This window comes from Haliotis cracherodii, unplaced genomic scaffold, assembly GCF_022045235.1.
Source record: "Haliotis cracherodii isolate W230 unplaced genomic scaffold, xgHalCrac1.p SCAF_15, whole genome shotgun sequence".
Lineage (NCBI taxonomy): Eukaryota > Metazoa > Mollusca > Gastropoda > Lepetellida > Haliotidae > Haliotis > Haliotis cracherodii.
In genome coordinates this window covers 24,409,318-24,431,170 of record NW_027266270.1, presented here as the reverse complement: position 1 = coordinate 24,431,170, position 21,853 = coordinate 24,409,318, and the positions used below count along the sequence as shown (strand labels likewise).

The following is a 21,853-nucleotide window of genomic DNA, read 5'->3' as shown; positions in this document are numbered from 1 at the left end:
TTGCTGAAGGTGCGGCAATTTGCTGTGCAGAGTTGCTTCCCTTGAAAACACCCGAAATGTACGATTATGAGTTCGAATCCTGGTTCGCCCTGATAATGTTTCAAGGTTTGCCAGCACCATACCCATGCTCATGGTTTTCAACAAGGTGGTAGACCCTAGACCTGCATCACTTTGGGCTTTCCTCCCACATTAAGCTGATAAGCTGGGTGATAACTGGAATATTGTTCAAAGCGGCGTTAAACTTAACTCACTCACTAACTCTGGCAATTTTTGTTATACTTAAAACTAATTTCCTCTTTTTACAGGAGAGGCATCGAATGAGGCAGTGACGAACTTGATAACTGGTTATGTGAAAGAACTTGAGGATCTGAGGTGATTACCATCAGTAGACACAGTAAACTGAAACACACTGAAACTATTGACATAGTTAATCCCACACATGTGTTGAATACATAATCAAATTAACTCAAGGGTCCCTCATCTAGTTGCATCTTGGTGAAATGTGAGTAATCCTCAGCCCACTAACCCAATGCATAGAGCCTGTTATTATATTGCTGGAATATTTGTAATAGAGACCTCAACCCTTATGCTATGCTCTTTAGTACAGGGCGTAAGGGCTCATTCTCAATTATCCAAGGTTTCTTTTCATTCTGTTACGTAATTCTATTAGTAATTATCCCCCGCCGCGCGAAAGCGCGAAGCGGGGGATATAGTATTCACGACCGTCCGTACGTCCGTCCGTACGTCCCACCTGTTTGTTGCCGCGATATCTCAAGAACTAAACACTGGATTGTCTTCATATTTGGAACTATGGTGTATATACAGACTCCGCAGACACCAGTCGGTTTTGGTGACCTTGACCCCATTTTCAAGGTCACAGCAGGCATATCTGCTTTTGGAGTTGGAAAACGGTGTTGCCGCAATATCTCAAGAACTAATCTCTGGAATGTCTTCATATTTGGAACTATGGTGTATATACAGACTCCGCAGACACCAGTCGGTTTTGGTGACCTTGACCCCATTTTCAAGGTCACAGCAGGCATATCTGCTTTTGGAGTTGGAAAACGGTGTTGCCGCGATATCTCAAGAACTAAACACTGGATTGTCTTCATATTTGGAACTATGGTGTATATACAGACTCCGCAGACACCAGTCGGTTTTGGTGACCTTGATCCCATTTTCAAGGTCACAGCAGACAAATCTGCTTTTAGAGTTGGAAAACGGTGTTGCCGCGATATCTCAAGAACTAAACACTGGATTGTCTTCATATTTGGAACTATGGTGTATATACAGACTCCGCAGACACCAGTCGGTTTTGGTCACCTTGATCCCATTTTCAAGGTCACAGCAGGCAAATCTGCTTTTGGAGTTAGAAAACAGTGTTGCCGCGATATCTCAAGAACTAATCGCTGGATTGTCTTCATATTTGGAACTATGGTGTATATACAGACACCGCATACACCTGTCAGATTTGGTGACCTTGACCCCATTTTCAAGGTCACAGCAGGCAAATCTGTTTTTGGAGTTGGAAAACGGTGTTGCCACAATATCTCAAGAACTAATCGCTGGATTGTCTTCATATTTGGTACTATGGTGTACAGGCGGGGGATATTTCGTCACTCTGTGACAAATACTTGTTCTATTAGTCCTTATGATACATTTGACATTAACAAAACTGGTCTGGGCTAGTGGGCACTTATTAAGACCATACACAAGAAGCAATAATTCACAAACTTAGTTCAAATGTCAAAACGAAAGCTTGGCAATTATATGCCCCTTCTACACTTCTGTTCTCTGTAAAATAATCTGTAATATACACAACGCTGTGATGTAACTGGAATATTGTTAAAAGCGGCGTTAAACCCAACTCACTCTCTGTAATATACATAAGAAAATAAGGATTCTCAAGAAAAATTTCAGTCATAGTAGGGGGCTCTGGATTGGTCTACAAGTTGGTCGGAGGGTGTTTATTTTAGAAAGGCACTTAATACCAATGCTGTAATTGTCTTAATTAGTTGTGATGTATTTTATGAATAAAGAATATCTGGTGTCTGTTTTCAGGGCCAAACTGGCAGAGTCAGCGTCTATGGTTACGCAGGCCCAGAAATATTCTGCACGTAGTCCCTCTCGACTGATGGTCAGTCCAATGTCGACCTCATTCCCGCCGTCTGGGGTTTTCGACTACCCCCTATCCCCGGACAACAGTGTCATGGCGCTCATCGATGAGGCCAAGAAGGATGTCAAGAAGCTCAAGAAAGTCAAGAGGTCCAAGTCAAGGCAATCAAATCAGGGGTAAGGGATGGAAACTTAATAATTTTGCAGTTTTCTGTGGGATTCCATTTCAGGATGGATTCCCGTTACCCTCTACTTTTTGTAAGGGCTGACTGTAATGAGGATGGAGTGGACACCATGTGTCACCGGGCTCACCCTCTTGTATTTTTGTGATGTTTTAATGCTCATGGTTTCGATCACTGGCTTCATGACCCAGACTTAGGTATTAACAGGTTGTTGCCACATGGCACTGGTTGGAGCACTATCTGGTTTAGGGTGATTTCACTGTATGTATGTGTTGTTTTAGGTCAATAATGAATGATCAAACCAGTAAGTGATGTTGAAATGCATTCTTCCTGCTTTCAGAAGTGATAAGGAGAATGAGGGTGAAGAAGGAGGGGGGGAGAGGCCAGCAACGGAGGACTTGGAGGAGAATAGGGAGGAGGCAGGGGAGGTGGAGCATGAAGAGAGTCAGGAGAAGTCGGAGGATGAGGAGGATGACGAGGAAGATGTGAGAATCTGACTTGTTTAGACAGGAAATAAACCTAGGCCTCGTTCCACAAAGTGATCCTATGGCTACGACTATACTCTAACATCTTTGGGCTTTGATCACTTTGTGGAGTGAGGCCCCGTACGATAAGTCTTACCACCTTTACTGTCGTCAGTGTTAAGTATCATTGTGAATTTATTTCCAATAGATCTATTTGTCCCAAAGATATATTGTCACATATATGTTTACATAATAATGGTATTGATTATATTGAATGACATAAAAAACAGTTCTGGAATCTTGAATGTACCATAATTCATGTTATTGGTTTTCGCAGTTTCTTTTCATAAAGATGTTCAAAAATAACTTTTATGGTTTCAAATGATATTGACTCTGTAGTCATTTTTATGGCTCTGTAGATTGAAGACGGTAACGAAGAAGACACAACAGAGGATGAAGTAAGCTCTTCTGAATCCGACTCCGATGATGATAAAGGTCTGTATAACATGCTGATAGTTGTAGGCACTGTTGTTTCTAAGTAGTTGATGGATATTAACAATTAACGCTTTTAACACCAGGCTTTCTGAATCAAATATAAAGTATCAGACCAACGCCACGTTCCTGGAATGGTAATAAATTTAAAATTAAAGCTGACTTCTTGTCATGTGTCTATCTTCTTAAGAGAGATGTAACAACATTTGAACTTGATTATGTAATCATGGGTGGACCTATATCTCAGTCATAATTATTGTAAGAATGGAGTAACATTTTCTTAACAGTTGAACTATTCCTGGATTATGGTCGCTTCTGGTCAGGTAGAGTTGTCTCCCCTGATGTGCTTTCCACGGTCAGAACATATATCCTGCCAGAATCGTGTCCCATGCTGCAGTGGCCAACATTGTCTGTATTTGGGTTCAGGATAGAATAACATTGTCATTACTTCACAAGATTTGTATGCACTACATTCCTCATCACCTGATATAGTCAAGTAGTGAATCATCTCTATTTTTTGTCGAAAAGAAGCCATGCATTAATCATAGAAGTCAAATGAGCCCTACTCTGTGCATAAGTTGTGTGTGAACCCTTCAGTAATACGTCAAGTAGGTGTGCCTGAGACATATTGCCATGTGTGCCATGTAATCTGAGTGCTCATTGGTCAGAGGACTTGCCGGTTTCCCTCTTGCTGGAACTATCCGGGGTGATTTAGCCAGTGGTTGAGGAACGTAGTGTATACAATCCGGTCCTGTTTTGATGATGCAGAATAATGGATAGACCAATAATTCTTGCAACATACAAATAGTAATATTCAGAAATATAAGAGTTCTGAATGTGGGAATTCTATTTAAGTGGGTAGCCCAAGACTGATCTCCTTTTGATGAACTTGGGCTTTTTCCTTCTTTGTTAGTATGGAATATATTGGAAGATATTCATGTTCAAGACTAGATCTTTATTCCAGAGATGACATGAATATATTTTTCTAGAAACGCAGTGATATCTTGGGATATAATGTTGGCCTCTGTAACATGCTTGTGAGTTTGTACAGTGAATTCATTTTATTTCTGCACCCTCAAACTCCATTTCACACAATGTGCCACTGAGGTCTGTATTCCAAGGACATTTGAGTTTGTGATATAGAAACATTATGGTTTTATGGTGTTTGTGATATTTCCTGTGAATGTTCAACACTCTGGTTGGTGTCTCTATGTTTGAAAATACATAATCAGTAATATTTTGTTGAAACTGTACCCTATAGTTCACGACTTTGCATGTTTTTTTTTCATTTCAGAGTAGAACATACCGTGTTTGACATATCAATATTATTCATTTAGTAAATATGTTGTGAAAATGGCTTGCCCAAGATTTGAAAGTTTGTGATTGTAGACAAATGTAGAATTGTTATAGCTTTAAGGAGGCGATATTGTGTTGAAGTGAGATGACATTCCTTGAAACTTCATTCTTTGATCAGTGAATTGTTTACACAAGGATTATGAACAAGTACTGCACCACAACTGGTAATCAGTAACTGGCCACATATGCTTCCAACCCCCTTCACCAATGTCATTGCTTAGTACACAATGCACAGACCATTGCTGAAACATATTCAGCAAGTTATTGCCAATGATTGATGGCCAGGTCAGTAATTGATCCAACCCTAAACATTAAAATCATGTCTGTCATCGACTGGATTCATCACAATATGATATTTCTATAAATTTACTAATACCTGTAAAATAGTGCTAAATTTAAGATTCTGTTTTAATAAGAGGCATGATTACATGACAGTATATTTCAAAATAATTGATAAAGAAACAAAATTATACATGATGTCTTATTGGCTATAATGCAGAATTACTGTCTGTCTGTTGTTTTTATACTGTTTCCTTGAAATAGCAGGATGGCAATACTTTTAAGATGTTTAAAATTTATGAATCATTTTGATCTTTTCAAAATACTACATGTAGGCAAATAAGAAAACATACAACTTTATGGGTAACAACGTCTGGTTTATTGCATATAGAGACATTTTGATGTAGATTCTTACACTGTTGTTAAGCTAGAGTTGTACGTTTTCTTATTTACTCACCAGCTTCTAGAATGCCATTCAAACAGTTTGCATGTAGGTTAGTATGTATGAATCCTGAAACAGGCCGTGAAATGACTTATTGGTATTCTGCTGCTCCTAGACTCTGACCACATCCATGAGGACCTGGCTGAGCTGACCTGTGAGATCACCATCAAGCAGCGCCTGATTGAGGAGCTGGAGCACAGTCAGAAGAAGGTCCACGCCATCAAGCAGCAGTATGAGGAGAAGGTTATACAGCTGCAGCAGCGCATCAAGGAGACGGAGATAGAGAGGGACAAGGTCCTAGCCAACGTTGGTAAGTTGAGAGGGACATGGTCCTAGCCAACGTTGGTAAGTTGAGAGGGACAAAGTCCTAGCCAACGTTTGTAAGATGAGAGGGACAAGGCCCTAGCCAACGTTGGTAAGTTGAGAGGGACAAGGCCCTAGCCAACGTTGGTAAGTTGAGAGGGACAAGGTCCTAGCCAACGTTGGTAAGTTGAGAGGGACAAGGTCCTAGCCAACGTTGGTAAGTTGAGAGGGACAAGGCCCTAGCCAACGTTGGTAAGTTGAGAGGGACAAGGTCCTAGCCAACGTTGGTAAGTTGAGAGGGACAAGGTCCTAGCCATCATTGGTAAGTTGAGAGAGACAAGGTCCTAGCCAACGTTGGTAAGTTGAGAAGAACAAGGTCCTAGCCAATGTTGCTAAGTTGAGAGGGACAAGGTTCGAGAAAATGTTGGTTAGTCAGCAATTCTTAACTGATACAGTGTTCATCATTCACAAACTGGCATGCATACTCCATTGATTAAATTGATTAAAATTGAATACCACTTTGGGTTTCTGGGGAAGAATTGGTCCCCACTATCCCATGCTTGTCGTAAGAAAGAGGATCATTGTTTATTTTCTCAGTCTGTCCAAACTATTCACCATCAGCTGTGATAGATCTGAAATAATGCTGACTTCTGCATTAAGAATATTCAGTCGCTCAGGCATTGACTGCTATTGCCCACAGGTCAACTTGAGTCTGAGTCGAATGACAAGCAGAAGAAGGTGAAGGATGAGTTTGCCAAGAAGCTGACAGACCTGCAGCTGGAGCTGAAGAAGATGCAGGCAGCAAAGAGGGAACATGCCAAGATGGTGCGCAACCAGAGTCACTTTGAGAAGCAGCTCAAGACACTGCAGCACGAGATGCAGGAGATGAAGAAGACTAAGGTAGGTTGGCTGAGTGGGTACTGAGTACGATCCGGGTACCCACATGTCTACCCAGACCCATGGTTAGTCACAGGATATGTTTAATGACAAAAATGATCTAGACCTCTATGGTAACACTACAAGTCTCTAATGTTGGCATTTCTGCCTGACTATGCACGTTTATTTGTGATTTTTATATGTTTGAATAAAGATAAAGCTTCAGTCAATTATATATTTCCAGTATCTTACTATTTTTTGCCAGGGCGCGGCTTAAACAATTCCCAATTGGACCTTTTGTACCCATCTCTTGAGACCTACAGTGGGTACCTGGGTAGAGACAGGTAATAGGAGGTTGGGTACCTGGGTAGTAAATGTGGTCTCGTCCCAACCCTAATATCAACCACTTGTGTGCCTGGCCGAGATTTGATTATATAGTAAATTACAGACCGCTATGATATAGCCAAACCTTGGAGAGTAAAACAACAGTCACTCACTCACTCCTGTAGGTGCGACTGATGAAGCAGATAAAGGAGGATGGTGAGAAGAACAAGCAGAGTGAGACGCGCAGGAACAAAGAGATCGCTCAGATGAGACGTGAGTTTACTCGAAAGGAGAACCGGATCCGCAACTTGGAGCGAGAAAAGAACCAGAAGGAGCAAGTGTTGCGGCGGAAACAGGAGGAGGTGGAGGCACTGCGCAAACGTCAGAAGCCCCTGTCCTCCCGTGCCGCTGGGCGCATCGGCAAATATGAAAAAGCACCAACCATTCCAATAGGTACACACATCTCCTTTATGTTAGATATGAAACGCCACTAGTAATCACTGGTTTCTTCGATCAACACTCGGATTATTTACAGGCTGCTGTCATATAGCTGGAATATTGCTGAGTGTGGCATTAAACAACAAACGCTGATCAGCGCTGTCTTCTTATTAACAGGTTTCAATGTTTGTGTAAAATGATATCAGCTGAGATGGTTAATATCATTTCAGACCCTATCTCTACCTCATCACCACGGAGACGAAGAAGAAATGAGTTCTCTCCGAAAGCTGCCAAGCAAAAGTGGGACATTATAGAGAAGAATGTAAGTACTTCTTTTTATACTGCCCTTCCATGGACAGTAATTCCCTGAAATTGTTATTAGGGGAATTAATGGATTGGGCATTCAGGCACTGTGACTTGATTGCATGTCAACCTTCCCAAGTCATAATATCAGTCCTAGCAGTTGGTGCTTGCAGTTAGTGTGGATTTGAATCAGGGCCTATCCTTTCATCAGTCACTGAAATACTGGCCACACCTTTTTTAAAACTTTGTTTACAAATCCAACTACCCCAAAAATTTGAAATTTAAAGAAACAACAAAAACAATGAATAGCAGTGTTTTTTATTCCTCTGACCAGAGGAAATAAGTAAAGTGTTAAAAATACAACTCATTTAATGTCGCTGTTGAATATAAATAAAATATAAGACTATTATCCTGTTGAAAATTTATCTTAAAAACGTATGACAGAAAAAACGACATATCGCTACAAATCCATGTCTGAATTGTTTGATAGGCATTACTTAGAAGTTGACAGATGACAAAGTAGACACAATTTATGGATTGTTGTCAAGCAAGACAAGACGGTATAAGGATCTATACCAAAACGTAGCCTTTACAGTAATAAAAGTTGTTATCCATAACTTGTGTCTACTTTGAAATCCATGTCTATAAATGGAAGGGAAGTAACTCGAAACTCGACTTGCTGTATCCACTCTTTTGTTCCTTTCCTTTTCTAAATCTTGTTTATGTATAAAAATATGTCTAGCCTTACCATAGCCCTGTTGTTCCTGTGCATATCTTCTGTCTGATGCTGTATTGACATTTTGTGTTTGTTCCAGGTTGGATCTGTGATAACGAGACGTCAGACGATATCTCACATGGAGAAGGACATGGATGTGTGGCTGAAGGTAAGACTGCTGCGTCTTCAGTATTCTGTTCGATCTACTTAAGATGTCAACTCCTGGGCCCACTTGCATAAAGCGATCTTAGCGCTAAGACTATTGAAAACTTATGCTAAAGTATGGGAGTTACGATCATCTTAGTGCTAAGATCACTTTGTGCAAGTGGGCCCACTAACTTAACAGAACAATCAAATTTTGATACTTTCAACAGGGATTCATCTTGTATTTACAAGGGCATTATTGTGTTTCATTTGATTTTTTTTTCTTTATTGTTTTAGATATGTTAACATTGTATTCAGTGCTGCAATATATAATAGGTATTAATTGGTATAATCATGAATAACAAGTCACTTTCAAAAATGCGATCCGTCCTTGTGCAGTTGGTCCCTCTCTCCATATGTTAATGTTTGATTATTATGTATAAATTTCCAGCAAAGGGAGAAGTTGAGCAAGAAGCTGGAGAAGTTTGTCAAGAAGAGAGATTCCTACATTGCGCTTCAGAGGGTACGTCATGGATTATATTGGCCTTTCGCAGCAGTTAACAGAATTTGCCCACAGATTGCTAGGTTACAATCTTGAGCCATCATAAAGTTGATGGGAGATATGCTACAATCTTTTCCTATAACTGACCGCCTCCATGATCTTGCGGTAGAGCGTCAGCCCGGAGAGCGGAAGGTCCGGAGTTTGATCTCGGGCCGCGTCATACCAAAAGACGATAAAAGATGGTTCCTAGTTGTTACCCTGTCTGGCGCTCGGCATTAAGAGGCTAAAACAAGGACTGGTTGGCTCGGAGTCAGTATACTGTGTCTGAGTGGGGTATTCATGTTAAACTGCGGCATGGTATCTCAGTGAGCTAGCACTATAAATCGGCATCAGTACGGACTAGTACAAGCAGCCAAACACACACACACACACACACACACACACACACACACACACACACACACACACACACACACACACACACACACACACACACACACACACACACACACACACACACACACACGTGCATGCACATCGCTACATAAGTGCAATAATCTTGAACATGACATTAAACCCAATTTCACTTCACTTCACTCCTCCTGTAACTAGGCTGTGACATTTTGTTGGAGTTGTTCTAATTCAGAAGCTTAAAAACATCTCCATTAAACTTAACACACACATGGAAGCATGGACGTACTATTTAAGTATAGGTTGGTGTCTCATTCTTTTGTAACTTGAAAGTCAGTTAAAATGTTTGTATACAACTTATTGATGAACGTATTGCATCATGCTGGCATTTTGGAACCAAGTCCAAATACTAATAATATCAGTTCCATGTTTGTCTCTGGAACTCAACTCGGAGCAACAATATTTCTATGAAACAATACGATGCCTTTTTGAATGCGTATTTGTTTAAGATTCCATTATTTCCATGGAAACTATGCCCTAGATTCAGCAAACATTGTGAGAGAGGTAAACCTGACTGTTGTCTAAAATACATTTGACCACATATTCTTAATAGATATTCAAATAAAAAAATTCGAATTCATTCTGATATGTTTATGGATACAATGGATAGCATATAGCATTGCAGCAAGTACTGATATTTCAATTTGTCTTCAGACCAAAAACTGTTGTATTGCATTGAGATTTGTATCAACCATTACATGTGTGTAGAGTACTGACATGCTAAACCTGAATGAATCTGACAGATCAGTGATTATTATACTCCCTTTTTTATTGCCCCTAGAATGTTGATATTATCCGGGACATGGGTGACCAGATCCAGAGTCTGAAGAACCAGATTGAGTATGTCCAGGACAACATCAACGAGTGTCAGACCAACATCATGCAGATGGAGGAAGCCAAGGTAACATTGCAAGTTGAGATAGTGGGGATGGTGTCTGTGCAAGTTGGGATAGTGGGGATGTCTTTGCAAGCTGGAATAGTGGGGATGTCTGTGCAAGCTGGGATAGTGGGGATGTCTGTGCAAGCTGTAATAGTGGGGATGTCTGTGCAAGCTGGGATAGTGGGGATGTCTGTGCAAGCTGGGATAGTGGGGATGTCTTTGCAAGCTGGAATAGTGGGGATGTCTGTGCAAGCTGGGATAGTGGGGATGTCTGTGCAAGCTGGGATAGTGGGGATGTCTATGCAAGCTGGGGTAGTGGGAATGTCTGTGCAAGCTGGGATAGTGGGGGTGTCTGTGCAAGCTGGGATAGTGGGGATATCTGTGCAAGCTGGGATAGTAGGGATGTCTGTGCAAGCTGGGATAGTGGGGATGTCTGTGCAAGCTGGAATAGTTGGGATGTCTGTGCAAGCTGGGATAGTAGGGATGTCGGTGCAAGCTGGGATAGTGGGCATGACGTGTTCTTTGTAAGCTGGGATAATGGATATGCCATGGTCTTTGTAAGCTGGAAGAGTGGGGATGCCGTAGTCTGTGTAAGCTGGTATAGTGGGCATGACATGTCTGTGTAAGCTGGGATTGTGGGGATGCCATGGTCTGTGTGAGCTGGGATAATGGGTATGCCATGGTCTGTGTAAGCTGGGATAGTGGGGATGCCGTGGTCTGTGTAAGCTGGGATAGTGGGCGTGACTTGGTCTGTGTAAGCTGGGATAGTAGGCATGACATGGTTTGTGTAAGCTGGGATAGTGGGGATGCCATGGTTTGTGTGAGCTGGGAAAGTGGGGATGACGTGGTTTGTGTAAGCTGGGATAGAGGGGATGCCATGGTCTGCAAGCTGGGATAGTGGGGATGCCATTGTCTGTATGAGCTGGGATAGTGGGCATGACATGGTCTGTGTAAGCTTGGATAGAGGGGATGCCATGGTCTGTGCAAGCTGGGATAGTGGGAATGATGTGGTCTGTGTAAGCTGGTACAGTGGGGATGCCATGGTCTGTGTAAGCTGGGACAGTGGGGATGCCGTGGTCTGTGTAAGCTGGGATTTTTGGGATGCCATGGTCTGTGTAAGCTGGGACAGTGGGGATGACATTGTCTGTGTAAGCTGCGATAGTGGGCATGATGTGGTTTGTGTAAGCTGCGATATTGGAGATGCCATGATCTGTGTAAGCTGGGATAGTGGGGATGCCATGGTCTGTATGAGCTGGGATAGTGGGCATGACATGGTCTGTGTAAGCTGGGATAGTGGGCATGACATAGTCTTTGTAAGCTGAGATAGTGGGCATGACATGGTCTTTGTAGGCTGGGATAGTGGGCATGACATGGTCTGTGTAAGCTGGGATAGTGGGCATGACATGGTCTGTGTAAACTGGGATAGTGGGCATGACATGGTCTGTGTTAGCTGGGATAGTAGGGATGTCATGTTTTGTGCAAGTTGGGATAGTGTCGAGGCCATGGGAAGAATTGACTAATGTACATAATTTGTTTGGAGGTTTGCTGATGAAACACACTGTAGATGTGATATTGAGTAGACCTGGATTAGTAATTACAAGGTGAGACTGTTTATTTTCACTAGACTTGAAGGATATCTACCACAGATTTGCCATCTACCTGATGGTAAAACGTATACTCAACAAGGAAATGCCAGTTGTCCTTCCTGAATTTTACTTGTCTCGACCTAGGGTCTTTTGTGGTAATTATGAACCTGCTGTAAAGAAGTTAGTTCCTTCGGTCGTAGAGCAAGACTGCACTCTCTAATTCATTGAATCTGAGTTTGTCAATCAGTTTAACTATTGCTTAATGGAATTGTACCCCAGGTGATAATTAGGTCTCTCTAAGCTAGGTCTTCCATGGTTTGTACAGTATTGCACCATCAATGTTCAACAACTAATCTGTTGACAGGAGGAGACAGAGAACCTGGATGTTGGTGCTGTCATCTCTACGGTGACACTGGAGGAGGCAAAATATCTTTTAGACCACTTCCTGCAACTTTCAATCAACAAGGTAGAGTTACCCCCCTTTTTGTCATTATGACAAAACAATATCATCTCCAGCAGAATGTATTATGTCACTCTGACAGCATAATTCCTTGTAGTGGTTTGACAGTATGATACTGTATTGTAAGTTTAAAGGGCAAGTAAAACGAAAAAATGATTGAGATTTGTTGCGAAAATCAATTTTTAATATTCATTTAGGCAATTTCCAAGAGAGAGAGAGAGAGAGAAAAATTCATAATATTTGAAGATACATGTAGTATTTAAATGTCCCAATTGAAAGTGCTGAAATCACATGCTCTGTAATTGGCTTCCGAAAACAAACCTATTTGGGGCGTGGCCTATAGCTACCGGACAGCAGTGACAATTGTTTTCATTGGCTGATTTTTGTAGTGCTTTATCTTTTGTGTGATTCTTAGCCGTTATACATATACTGTTTCTGCTATTTCTGTTAATCCTACGAAGACACATTGTATTCATTGTTGAATGTGTGAAACAACCTTTGATCTTGACAGTGTGATTAATTAAAATAACAGCCAACAATCAGAAATTAGTGTCTTATGACTGACATCATGTTTGGGTAATAAAACACAGCTGCCCTCGGCCCATATTCCACACAATGAGGCTGGATGTTTGTATATCAACAGCTCTTCAAACTCGTAATATGCCTGATAGATTCGAAGGATGAAGATTGTGGGGGTCCAGGTGCCTCACAGAAGCCAATGAAATGTAGTACTTTTCATGGGAAGAGGGGCGGTCGGGTAGCCTAGTGGTTAAAGCTTTCGCTCGTCACACCGAAGACCCGGGTTCGATTCCCGACATGGGTACAATGTGTGAAGCCCATTTCTGGTGTCCCCCGCCGTGATATTCTGGAATATTGCTAAAATCATACTCACTCACTGACTCATGGGAAGAAATGGGCATTGAAGTGAATATTTGAGAAAAGCAAGAATTTATTTTACTTAAAATTAAAATTTTGACAGAATAGTGAGTGTGGGCAGGTATGTGTCCAGCATATTTTTGAACAGACTGATGTGTTCTGCAGGGCATGGCTCTAGCTCTCAAGGATTCCGAGTCCAAGGAGTTGCTAGCCAAGCTGCATCAGACAGAGCTGAACAACACCCTGCAACAGGATCTGCTGAAACACATGATGATTGACCATGTGGACATAGAGGTGGACAATCTGATGTCCAACAATGACGAACTCGATGGTGAGACACACAGCTTTCTTGCTGTTAAGTAAGAGAGAGATTGGATAAGGGTGGAGACTTCTTAGCAATGCTGGGACACACAGTAGGCATTTGAAGGGACAATAGCTAGGCTGCATGGTACGGTGGTCACTGTCAGTGTAGGTCTAGAATTGGAAACGTGTGCTTTGTGTGAAATTGAGTCATTGTGTCTATGTAAATTGGGTAAGCATGTATTGCTTGATAGATCACGATGATCAAGTTTGAATTAGCAGAAAGACGTGGGTTTCACACATTTTGACAATTTTTCCCATTGAAGGAAATCTTGGATCTTTTATTTGATGAACTAACTGACACAAGCCATCTGTCAAAATGTTTTGTATATAACCAACTCTGGGAAACATGTTTCTGATAGCACATGACCAGTCGCCAATAATCAACATCATCAGCTGCACTTTGCTACCATCTGATCCTCATTTTCATTAGCTCTTGCAACAAGCTTAGGTACTTGGAACCTATTCAGCTCCAAATATCTTTGGGACACATTGCTGTTATTAACATGATCGTATTGGTTGCTCATGTTGTTATGTTGCAGAGTTCGACATTGAAAGCTGCACAACATCAGCATCCTCTTCCCCTGCAGAGAGGTGAGTAGGTAGATTGTTAATCATATAAAGCCCTGATGACATGGTCAAATTTATATATGTGTAGGCTTTCATTCAAGTGCCAATGGAACTTTCAAATTTACAAATTCTATTTGCTGTCATGAAAGTTGTTTATTTTATTTTGTGAACGAATTTATTCTGAAATGTTGAGAATTCATGAACATTACAGAAAAGCCAGGCAGTCTTTACGGTAACTTTTCACATTATTTAATCCCAATGGTATCAATCCTGGCTGTTTTATTTGATCCAAATTCCCAAACTGCTGTTGTACCAAGGATGGTAGAGGTTGATTGTCATTCAGAGGAATGAAGGAGATTTGACTTTGATGTTCAGTTTACATCTTGTTTACAAAACCCATGTCCTGGACCCTACGTGTTTGTAAACACAATGTGTTATTATTTGCAAATCAACAAAAGTCACTACAATTGCCAAGTTACTAATTTTTTTCAAACAGCAACTAACCAGAAAGTCAATAACAATATCTAACCAAATTAATCCATTTTTTTCTACGTCTGTTTTTTTACTACAAAAGTATTTTTAAAAATTTGTAACTTATTAATTTGTTAATGTTGATATTTGCCACATAAAAATCTAAATATTTTTATATTCAATATTTGATGACTGTTCATCACATTTTCTGAAAGATAATGCCACATTTCTTGTTGAGCAAATGTGTATTGTCATCAAAACATGTTTGATATCTGTCTTGAAATATTTATATGCATCATGTGAAAAAGCGAATATTATGAGTTACAATTGTATTGTTATGTACTAACTCACTAACAGCTTTGGAAGAAATCGTAAGTCACACATGATTAGAAATCAAAGCATGCTCACACTGACAATAAGTAAGTTGTAACTATTGTATATTTGAACCAGATGTTTATAAACTAACACGCTTTTTTCTTTTTCTTCTCTTCCCTACTCGGGGCGGGCTGCCCTCCACTGGTATCGTCCTACCAAATCCTCCCCTATCATGCATCTTTCCTGTGGATTCAGTGAAAACAGTGACTTTTGTTTATTTGCGGCTGCGGTCTTGATTTGTTTTGTCGCCCTTCAGTTATACGCCAATTGAGTCTGCATGGTTTCCAACTCTGACTGTGATCCTTAGATTCCCTTTCCACCAAAGTGCCTCTTTTATACACATGTTATTTGTTGAATTTTATAAAGTTTATTTTTGTAGATGTATATATATCTTAAGCATTCCTTGAAATGGTAGCTTGTGTCAGGTGATGTCATGCACATTTAATATCCTTAGATATTGTGATGCTTATGCATGTAGTTATGGTCAATTATGCACACTTATTTATTTTAGAAAGGAGTTGTGTTTGTATGATTTTTCTGTGCATTTTTGATGTAATGATTTGCCAGTGCCATGTCTCCTTAGTTTCCAGGATGTGCTCAAAGGTTCCATGATCAAATTTGCCAAATTACTTGCGCCAAACTGTTCTTCTGTAGTGCCTTTTGACAAATATTGAAACATTGAGCAATGTCATATGTGTCTTGGTAGTCTGTACATACTACCTAGATTTCAATCCGTGCCAAAACTTTTAAAATATGCAACTGGCTTTAACTCGGGCATTTCAGTGTTTAATTCAAATATGCAAAATGTTTATCACTTTATTTATAAATGTTTTGATTAAACATGCCAAATTGTTTATTTTAATTTGATGCATTATTTATCCGAAGTTGTGCTCGTCCATTCATCATATTTTATATTGTACCCTCAGTGCAATTGTCATTAAATGCCATGTGGCTTCAGTGTAAATTTGCAAAAACTATTTCAATGTTCGCAGCACAGATGTTGGCTTTATGTTTTGTGAGTTAGTATGTTTTTCTGAGCACATCCTGTGGTTTCTGTGACTGCCATGTCTGTGTAACTCACCCCAACCCCCTCGTCTCTGGCTGCAGCATGTTAGAGGCACCTCTGCCCCCTGTGTTTGTCGGACCTCCATCAGCAGGAGATATAGCCAATAAGAAAGAAAAGGTCAGTACTAACATATCACAGCTCAAACAAATGAACAGGCCAGATCTGGGATGCTTGTGGTCATTTTGGAATGAGTTTTTGACTTGTTTTGTTTTATTAATCTGGAGGACAAACATCACTACAGATGAGAATTGAAGATACAGAAGACGCGAAAAATTATGCTAAATTACTCTTTACATGTGAACCAAAAAAATTTAAACTTTTTTTATCACATCTATTAGCTGACAAACATATTCAGAAGAAATTCTTACAACAATCCGATTATTTTACTCACCAAAATGCTGCCTCTTGACATTTCCTGAACAGAAAGGCAATTTTCACATGTTCATTTGAAAATTATTCTTCATAAGCTGTGAATGCATAATTTGTATTCCTCTACATATATTAAGTGCATTATTTCATTAACATGTAATGCTGTTTGTCCCCAGTCATGTTTTATGTGTGTGTAATGGCTGATGTAGACTTAGTTACCTCCCTTGCTTGTCGCTCTTCAGGGCAGCTCACAATGAGGTAGCAAGGCGTGTACAGGTGCCTGACCACTCTAGTGCTGCTCTGCTGCCTATTAATTTCTTGGTAACAAAGGTATCTTTATAAATGTTTAACTCTCAATGTTGTAAGCCAACCAACCTTTTTAACTCTTTTTGTTACAACAAAACTCTTAAGAGAACTCATTGTGACAATCAATATGAGTGAGTGTGACCATTACAATTGTGCACATGCTTGAAAACTGAGAAGATTAAAAACCCGGCAGAAACTGAGCAGTAATGTGTTGATAGATTTTTCTGATCTGATGGGAATCCTTCTAAAATGGTTCACTGCAGCACATCAACTGTAAGATCATATATCTTGGGAATCACCTAAGACAGGTGGCACAGTGGTCCAAGGTGTGGCTCTAGATGGGTTTAATGCTCTTAAGAGCAAGAGTGCAACATTTTGTCCTTTATCTGTGTGCGATATTTGGGAATGGAATTGATTAGATTATAGTCGCTTCAATCACTAAATATGAACAGAATGAATCACTGATATCACTGATATAAGAAAGTAATTAGGTTAACAAATAGAAGCTGAGTTGGTCAGAAGTGCCAGCCAATATACCATTGCTTAATTTACTTTGTACAAGAATGGTCACACTAAGAGTTGAGAAGGTTGGGAAGTGGCTGTGTAGGCTAGTGTCTGATGTCATGTGGTATGTACAGAAACTAGCTGACCTAGGTAACTTCTTGTTGTAACAGTCTGTAATTACTGTGGGTTTTCGTCTTCTGTACCTCTATGGGGAAAGTGACATATTTTAATATTTTGAAGAAATGTTTACACCTTGGAATAGTTTTGTGATAGAACTAATTAATCTGTGAACACTTTCTGAACTCATTCAAATAGCATCAGTACAAATGTTTGGAATCATTTACCAGTCAACGTTTCGTTAGCATGTTCAATAATTGTGGTAAAAGACACTTCAATTTCAATATAAATGAAATGATATTAGAATTGCATTTGCATGTGCAGGTACATGTGTGTTACTATATCGTTAACACTGGTCATCTCAGTAAATGATAAGTTGGCTCAGAGATTTAAACTCTAGCAGCTACAGAGGACGACCCCCACAGATAGTGTACTCAGCGTGTTGTTCTGTCACTTGTGTGGTATGCTACTGTTAGGCTGAGGGAAAATGCAATGTTGGTTCTCATCTACACCTGTATGGAAAAACTGCATATTTCACTGTTTAAAACAATTCTTTTTTTTTATTAAAAAATCACCTTCACCAAATTTTCAATTAATTATGTGAGAATCAATTGGTTTTTTCCCCCGCCAGTAGGTGCATTTGTTTTGTGTTTTTTTGCATTAAATACTCCTTGTGAAATCATGTGGAACCTCGTTTGTGGGATGGTTGGCTAATATAAGATCGCCTGTTTTTGCAAAACATGGAATGTGATACATTGTACCATAAATCCTTGAATAAATGCCTGCCTTAAGTAAACACTGGATCAAAGGACCCTCTGCCTTGAAGAAACACCTTCATTATATGTAATCATCACTATATTAATTGTCCATGGGACCTACCAAAATATATAAACTCAGGGTGTTTATTCAAGTATTTACGGTAATTTTCTTTCTTTGCCATTCAGGTCTATTCATATGCTTGGTGAGCTAAGTAACGAGGTTCTACTGCATTTCCTATGTATGCCATCTTTTTCAGATGTAAAAAAACCAATCAACATATATATAAACATTTTGAAAGGCAGAAATATTATTCTCTTGTGTACATCACATTATTATGAACACCATACAATGTGTCTTTATGCACACTATTAGGATTTAGACACATGAAGTCCAGACATGATTTGTTTCTTTTCCAAAAATGATTTGTTTTCGGAAATAGATTATGAGTATCAAATGATTCATGAAAAAAGGTCATACATTTTTTAAGACAAATTGTTGTTTCACACACAGCTAGGAAAATTAACCTGCCTCTAGATTGCATTAGTCATATTCTTCCTGGAATAAGCTATGGCTATATATACCCTTTCAAATATGTATGCAACTTGCTTAAGAAGCAAACATATTTATTTTATCAAAAATAAAACAAAATTCCATCTTGCAGCTGTTTTTTCGTCTGTTTGGGGTAGGTCTGCAACAGTATGATATAGAGTATTGTATCTTAACACTGTAACTGTCCTGTATGTCTTACCATCTGTCCCACTCAGAACACTCAGGCCTATACTCAGCATGAAGTAGTCTGTGTATCTATTTATCTCTGTATGGGAAACACCAAAAACATATGCACAAACATGCTTGTTGAAACATAGCACCAAACAGCAGCTCGAAATGATAAGTACAGACTTTATTCCTTGTGTGTGGTTCTCTTTGCAAGGGGAATAACTGCTGTTTTCGACATACCAATGAAGTGAAAATTTGAGGGACAGTGTTCAATCATACATTTGGTGATGAGCGAAGTGGTTGGACTGCAGGGCTAGATCTATAGAAATATGTAGATATATCTTATGTAAAAACTGGTAACTTGCATAGATGAGTATAGGAGTCTGACAAGCTGTCATAATGTACTCTCTTTGGTAGTAATATTCTATTCATATACTAGGGCCTTCAACATCCACAGATGTTAGCTAACACTGCAACTGTGAGCATCCACAGATGAACATGCTAACAATGTACTGTTTTCCTTTGTCCAATTCACTTACTTGTAATACAGGTGTACAGTGTAGCTAAAAATACAACACTACCCACAGCTACTCATTTAAGGCTATCAAACTTAATCATGAAAAGTGGAGGCTCTGTACTTGTGCTAACCTTACATGGATGTAACATGCAGTGAAACCTCATTAACATGAACCACATTAATCATACGAGCATATCTTTTGAATTTTACTTGTATTGTTTGTCGTTAAACGCCGCACCCAGCTACATCCTTGTTATATGACCATGACCTGTAAATAATCAAGTCAAGGCCAGACAAACCAGTGGTTGATATTTTGAGCAATGTCCCATGCCGCTCGGATTTGTTGACACTTATACGACATTGAGCGTGACTACTCTATCCCTTTATGTACTTTGTATGACGGAATCGGGTGGTCAGACTCGCTGACTTGGTTGATGCAAGTCATTGTATCCAATGACGTGGATTGGTGCTCATGGTATCAATCACTGGATTGTCTAATCCTGACTAAATCATTTACAGACCACCATCATATAGCTGGAATATTGCTGAATGTGTCGTTAAACAACAAACAATATCTATCGTGTAATCACATGTAATTCATTTAAAAAATATCTCCTGATTTACTGAGCAGGAAAATCGGGTCTGATGTTGGCAATATGGTCAGGTGTTGGCAATATGGTCTGATGTTGGCAATCTGGCTCTCTCAAACCGGGGAGCACTAACACAATTGTTTGATAGGCATTTCTCAGAAATTGATGGATAACAAAGTAGAAAAATATGTTTTATGGATAACTACTTTTTATTTATGCTGTTATTGCAACGTTTTGGTATAGATTCTTGTGAACAGAGTAACAGTTCAAAGTTAATTGGGTTTCACTGTAGTTACTGAGTGGCAGTGGAGTTCTACATTTGAAGTAGAATTATTTGGTGTCACATATTTCGCTTAAAGCCAGAATCAATCATTGTTCTTTCTTGAGAGCGCAGGACTGGTTTGCAATACTGTTCCGGAACGTATACCGATAAGAGAACTGTAGAATAATTGACAATGATCCAGTAGGAAGACTATTTGGCAGACAGGTCTGATAGGATAGGATGGTGTCTGCTGTTTCTTTCACCTTGTCTCACGAAGAGCATGGAAATATGAAATGCATGTAACTGTTATTGTAGATAGAGACTTCATTGACATGTTTTGCACAACTTATCATGCATAAACTCTTGAAAGTGTCTTTGTGACCCCAGCCAAGTATGTTATCTGTTAACAAGTCATTTGTTTGCTTAACTATCAGTATAATAATGACAACTAACCATCAGATAACACTGCAAAGCATCCATCATTCTTGAACATCTGTCTTCTGTGACAACTGTGTTCATCATTAATTTGTCACAAAATAAATGTGGGAAACATTGACTGACAACTAACACCCAAATACACTTTCTTACATAAGATTTCAGATTCTTTTTCATGTAAGACAAATTTGACACAACTATACAACATAAGAATCTTTGATATTCCATGAGTATTTTTCTTGTAGAGATGAAAGTGAGTTACCATATTGATGGGTATGTGTTGGTGACCTTGGCATGACCTCACGTTAGAGTAGTCACAGATAGGATGCACACATTGCACACAGGTCGGGTGTGGAAAGGTCAAGGTCACATCATGTCAAGGACATATGACGTGTTTGCATACATACTGTAATGAATAAACAATGCACAGCGAGATGTCACCAGCAACCTATGCTTGTGAAGCATGTCATCTTATCCCCATTGCGTATATTGATGCTCATGACTTGATTATTTACAGACCGCCGTCATGTAGCAGGAATATTGCTGAATGTGGCGTTAACAACAAACATATAATCCTATAAATGCACTGCTATTAATGTTGTCACACTGTTACTGATATCAGTGCTATATATTCGGATGGAAATGAAATATGTTATTGCTCCTGCTTTTAATCAGAATCACCTGTGGGAGTGAAAGATTTGAATCATACGTCATGACTTTTCTACTTTGTAAGTAAGGAATACAGGAATTCAAAGAAAATTTAGGTGTGCTTGATACTGTTAAGTAATTTATGTTGTGCATATGATTAATAGTTAATGACCAAGCATAGAGCTCCTGAATTGCAAAAATATTAAACAGGTACAGGTGATTTTGATGTTTACTGTACAGCATGATTCAAAATGATGCCAACATTAGAATTTGTTGTTTCACTGTATATTTTGATTCCAATGCCTTAAGATTTCAACTCATTTCAGGCTCGTCGTAAGACCGCCACACCAGAAGATCTACTGTATGCTGGGGGTCCTCAGGAAGGTTGTCCGCCTCTGCTTCCTGTTCTAGAGACTCCGGATGAGGACAAGGAGATCCTCTACCCGGTCAAGGAGGAACTGGAGGGCATGTCGGTCAATGGGACAGATACCATCTTGATGCCCCCTCCCAAGTCTCAGATCTTGAAGCCGAATAGCTCAATACCCAGGTGAGACATGATCTGTCACAGAAGGCAAATAA

General features: G+C 39.7%; 1 protein-coding gene across 5 annotated transcripts in view; it reads left to right on the top strand.

Annotated features, from left to right (window-relative positions):
- Window positions 1-21,853, top strand: part of LOC139462404 (kinesin-like protein KIF21A) — a 114,457-nt gene that overhangs the window by 57,401 nt on the left and 35,203 nt on the right. For 4 of the 5 annotated variants that reach the window (XM_071244099.1, XM_071244097.1, XM_071244101.1 and 1 more), the window contains exons 12-28: window positions 306-372; window positions 2,062-2,292; window positions 2,638-2,782; window positions 3,181-3,256; window positions 3,541-3,576; window positions 5,446-5,640; window positions 6,334-6,533; window positions 7,019-7,286; window positions 7,502-7,593; window positions 8,390-8,458; window positions 8,885-8,956; window positions 10,188-10,307; window positions 12,237-12,338; window positions 13,374-13,539; window positions 14,111-14,162; window positions 16,092-16,167; window positions 21,601-21,821. In XM_071244099.1, coding sequence (XP_071100200.1) covers window positions 306-372; window positions 2,062-2,292; window positions 2,638-2,782; window positions 3,181-3,256; window positions 3,541-3,576; window positions 5,446-5,640; window positions 6,334-6,533; window positions 7,019-7,286; window positions 7,502-7,593; window positions 8,390-8,458; window positions 8,885-8,956; window positions 10,188-10,307; window positions 12,237-12,338; window positions 13,374-13,539; window positions 14,111-14,162; window positions 16,092-16,167; window positions 21,601-21,821 — 2,188 coding nt within the window. The remainder of the gene's footprint in view (window positions 1-305; window positions 373-2,061; window positions 2,293-2,637; window positions 2,783-3,180; window positions 3,257-3,540; window positions 3,577-5,445; window positions 5,641-6,333; window positions 6,534-7,018; window positions 7,287-7,501; window positions 7,594-8,389; window positions 8,459-8,884; window positions 8,957-10,187; window positions 10,308-12,236; window positions 12,339-13,373; window positions 13,540-14,110; window positions 14,163-16,091; window positions 16,168-21,600; window positions 21,822-21,853) is intronic. The other variant, XM_071244100.1, reaches the window with a different exon arrangement.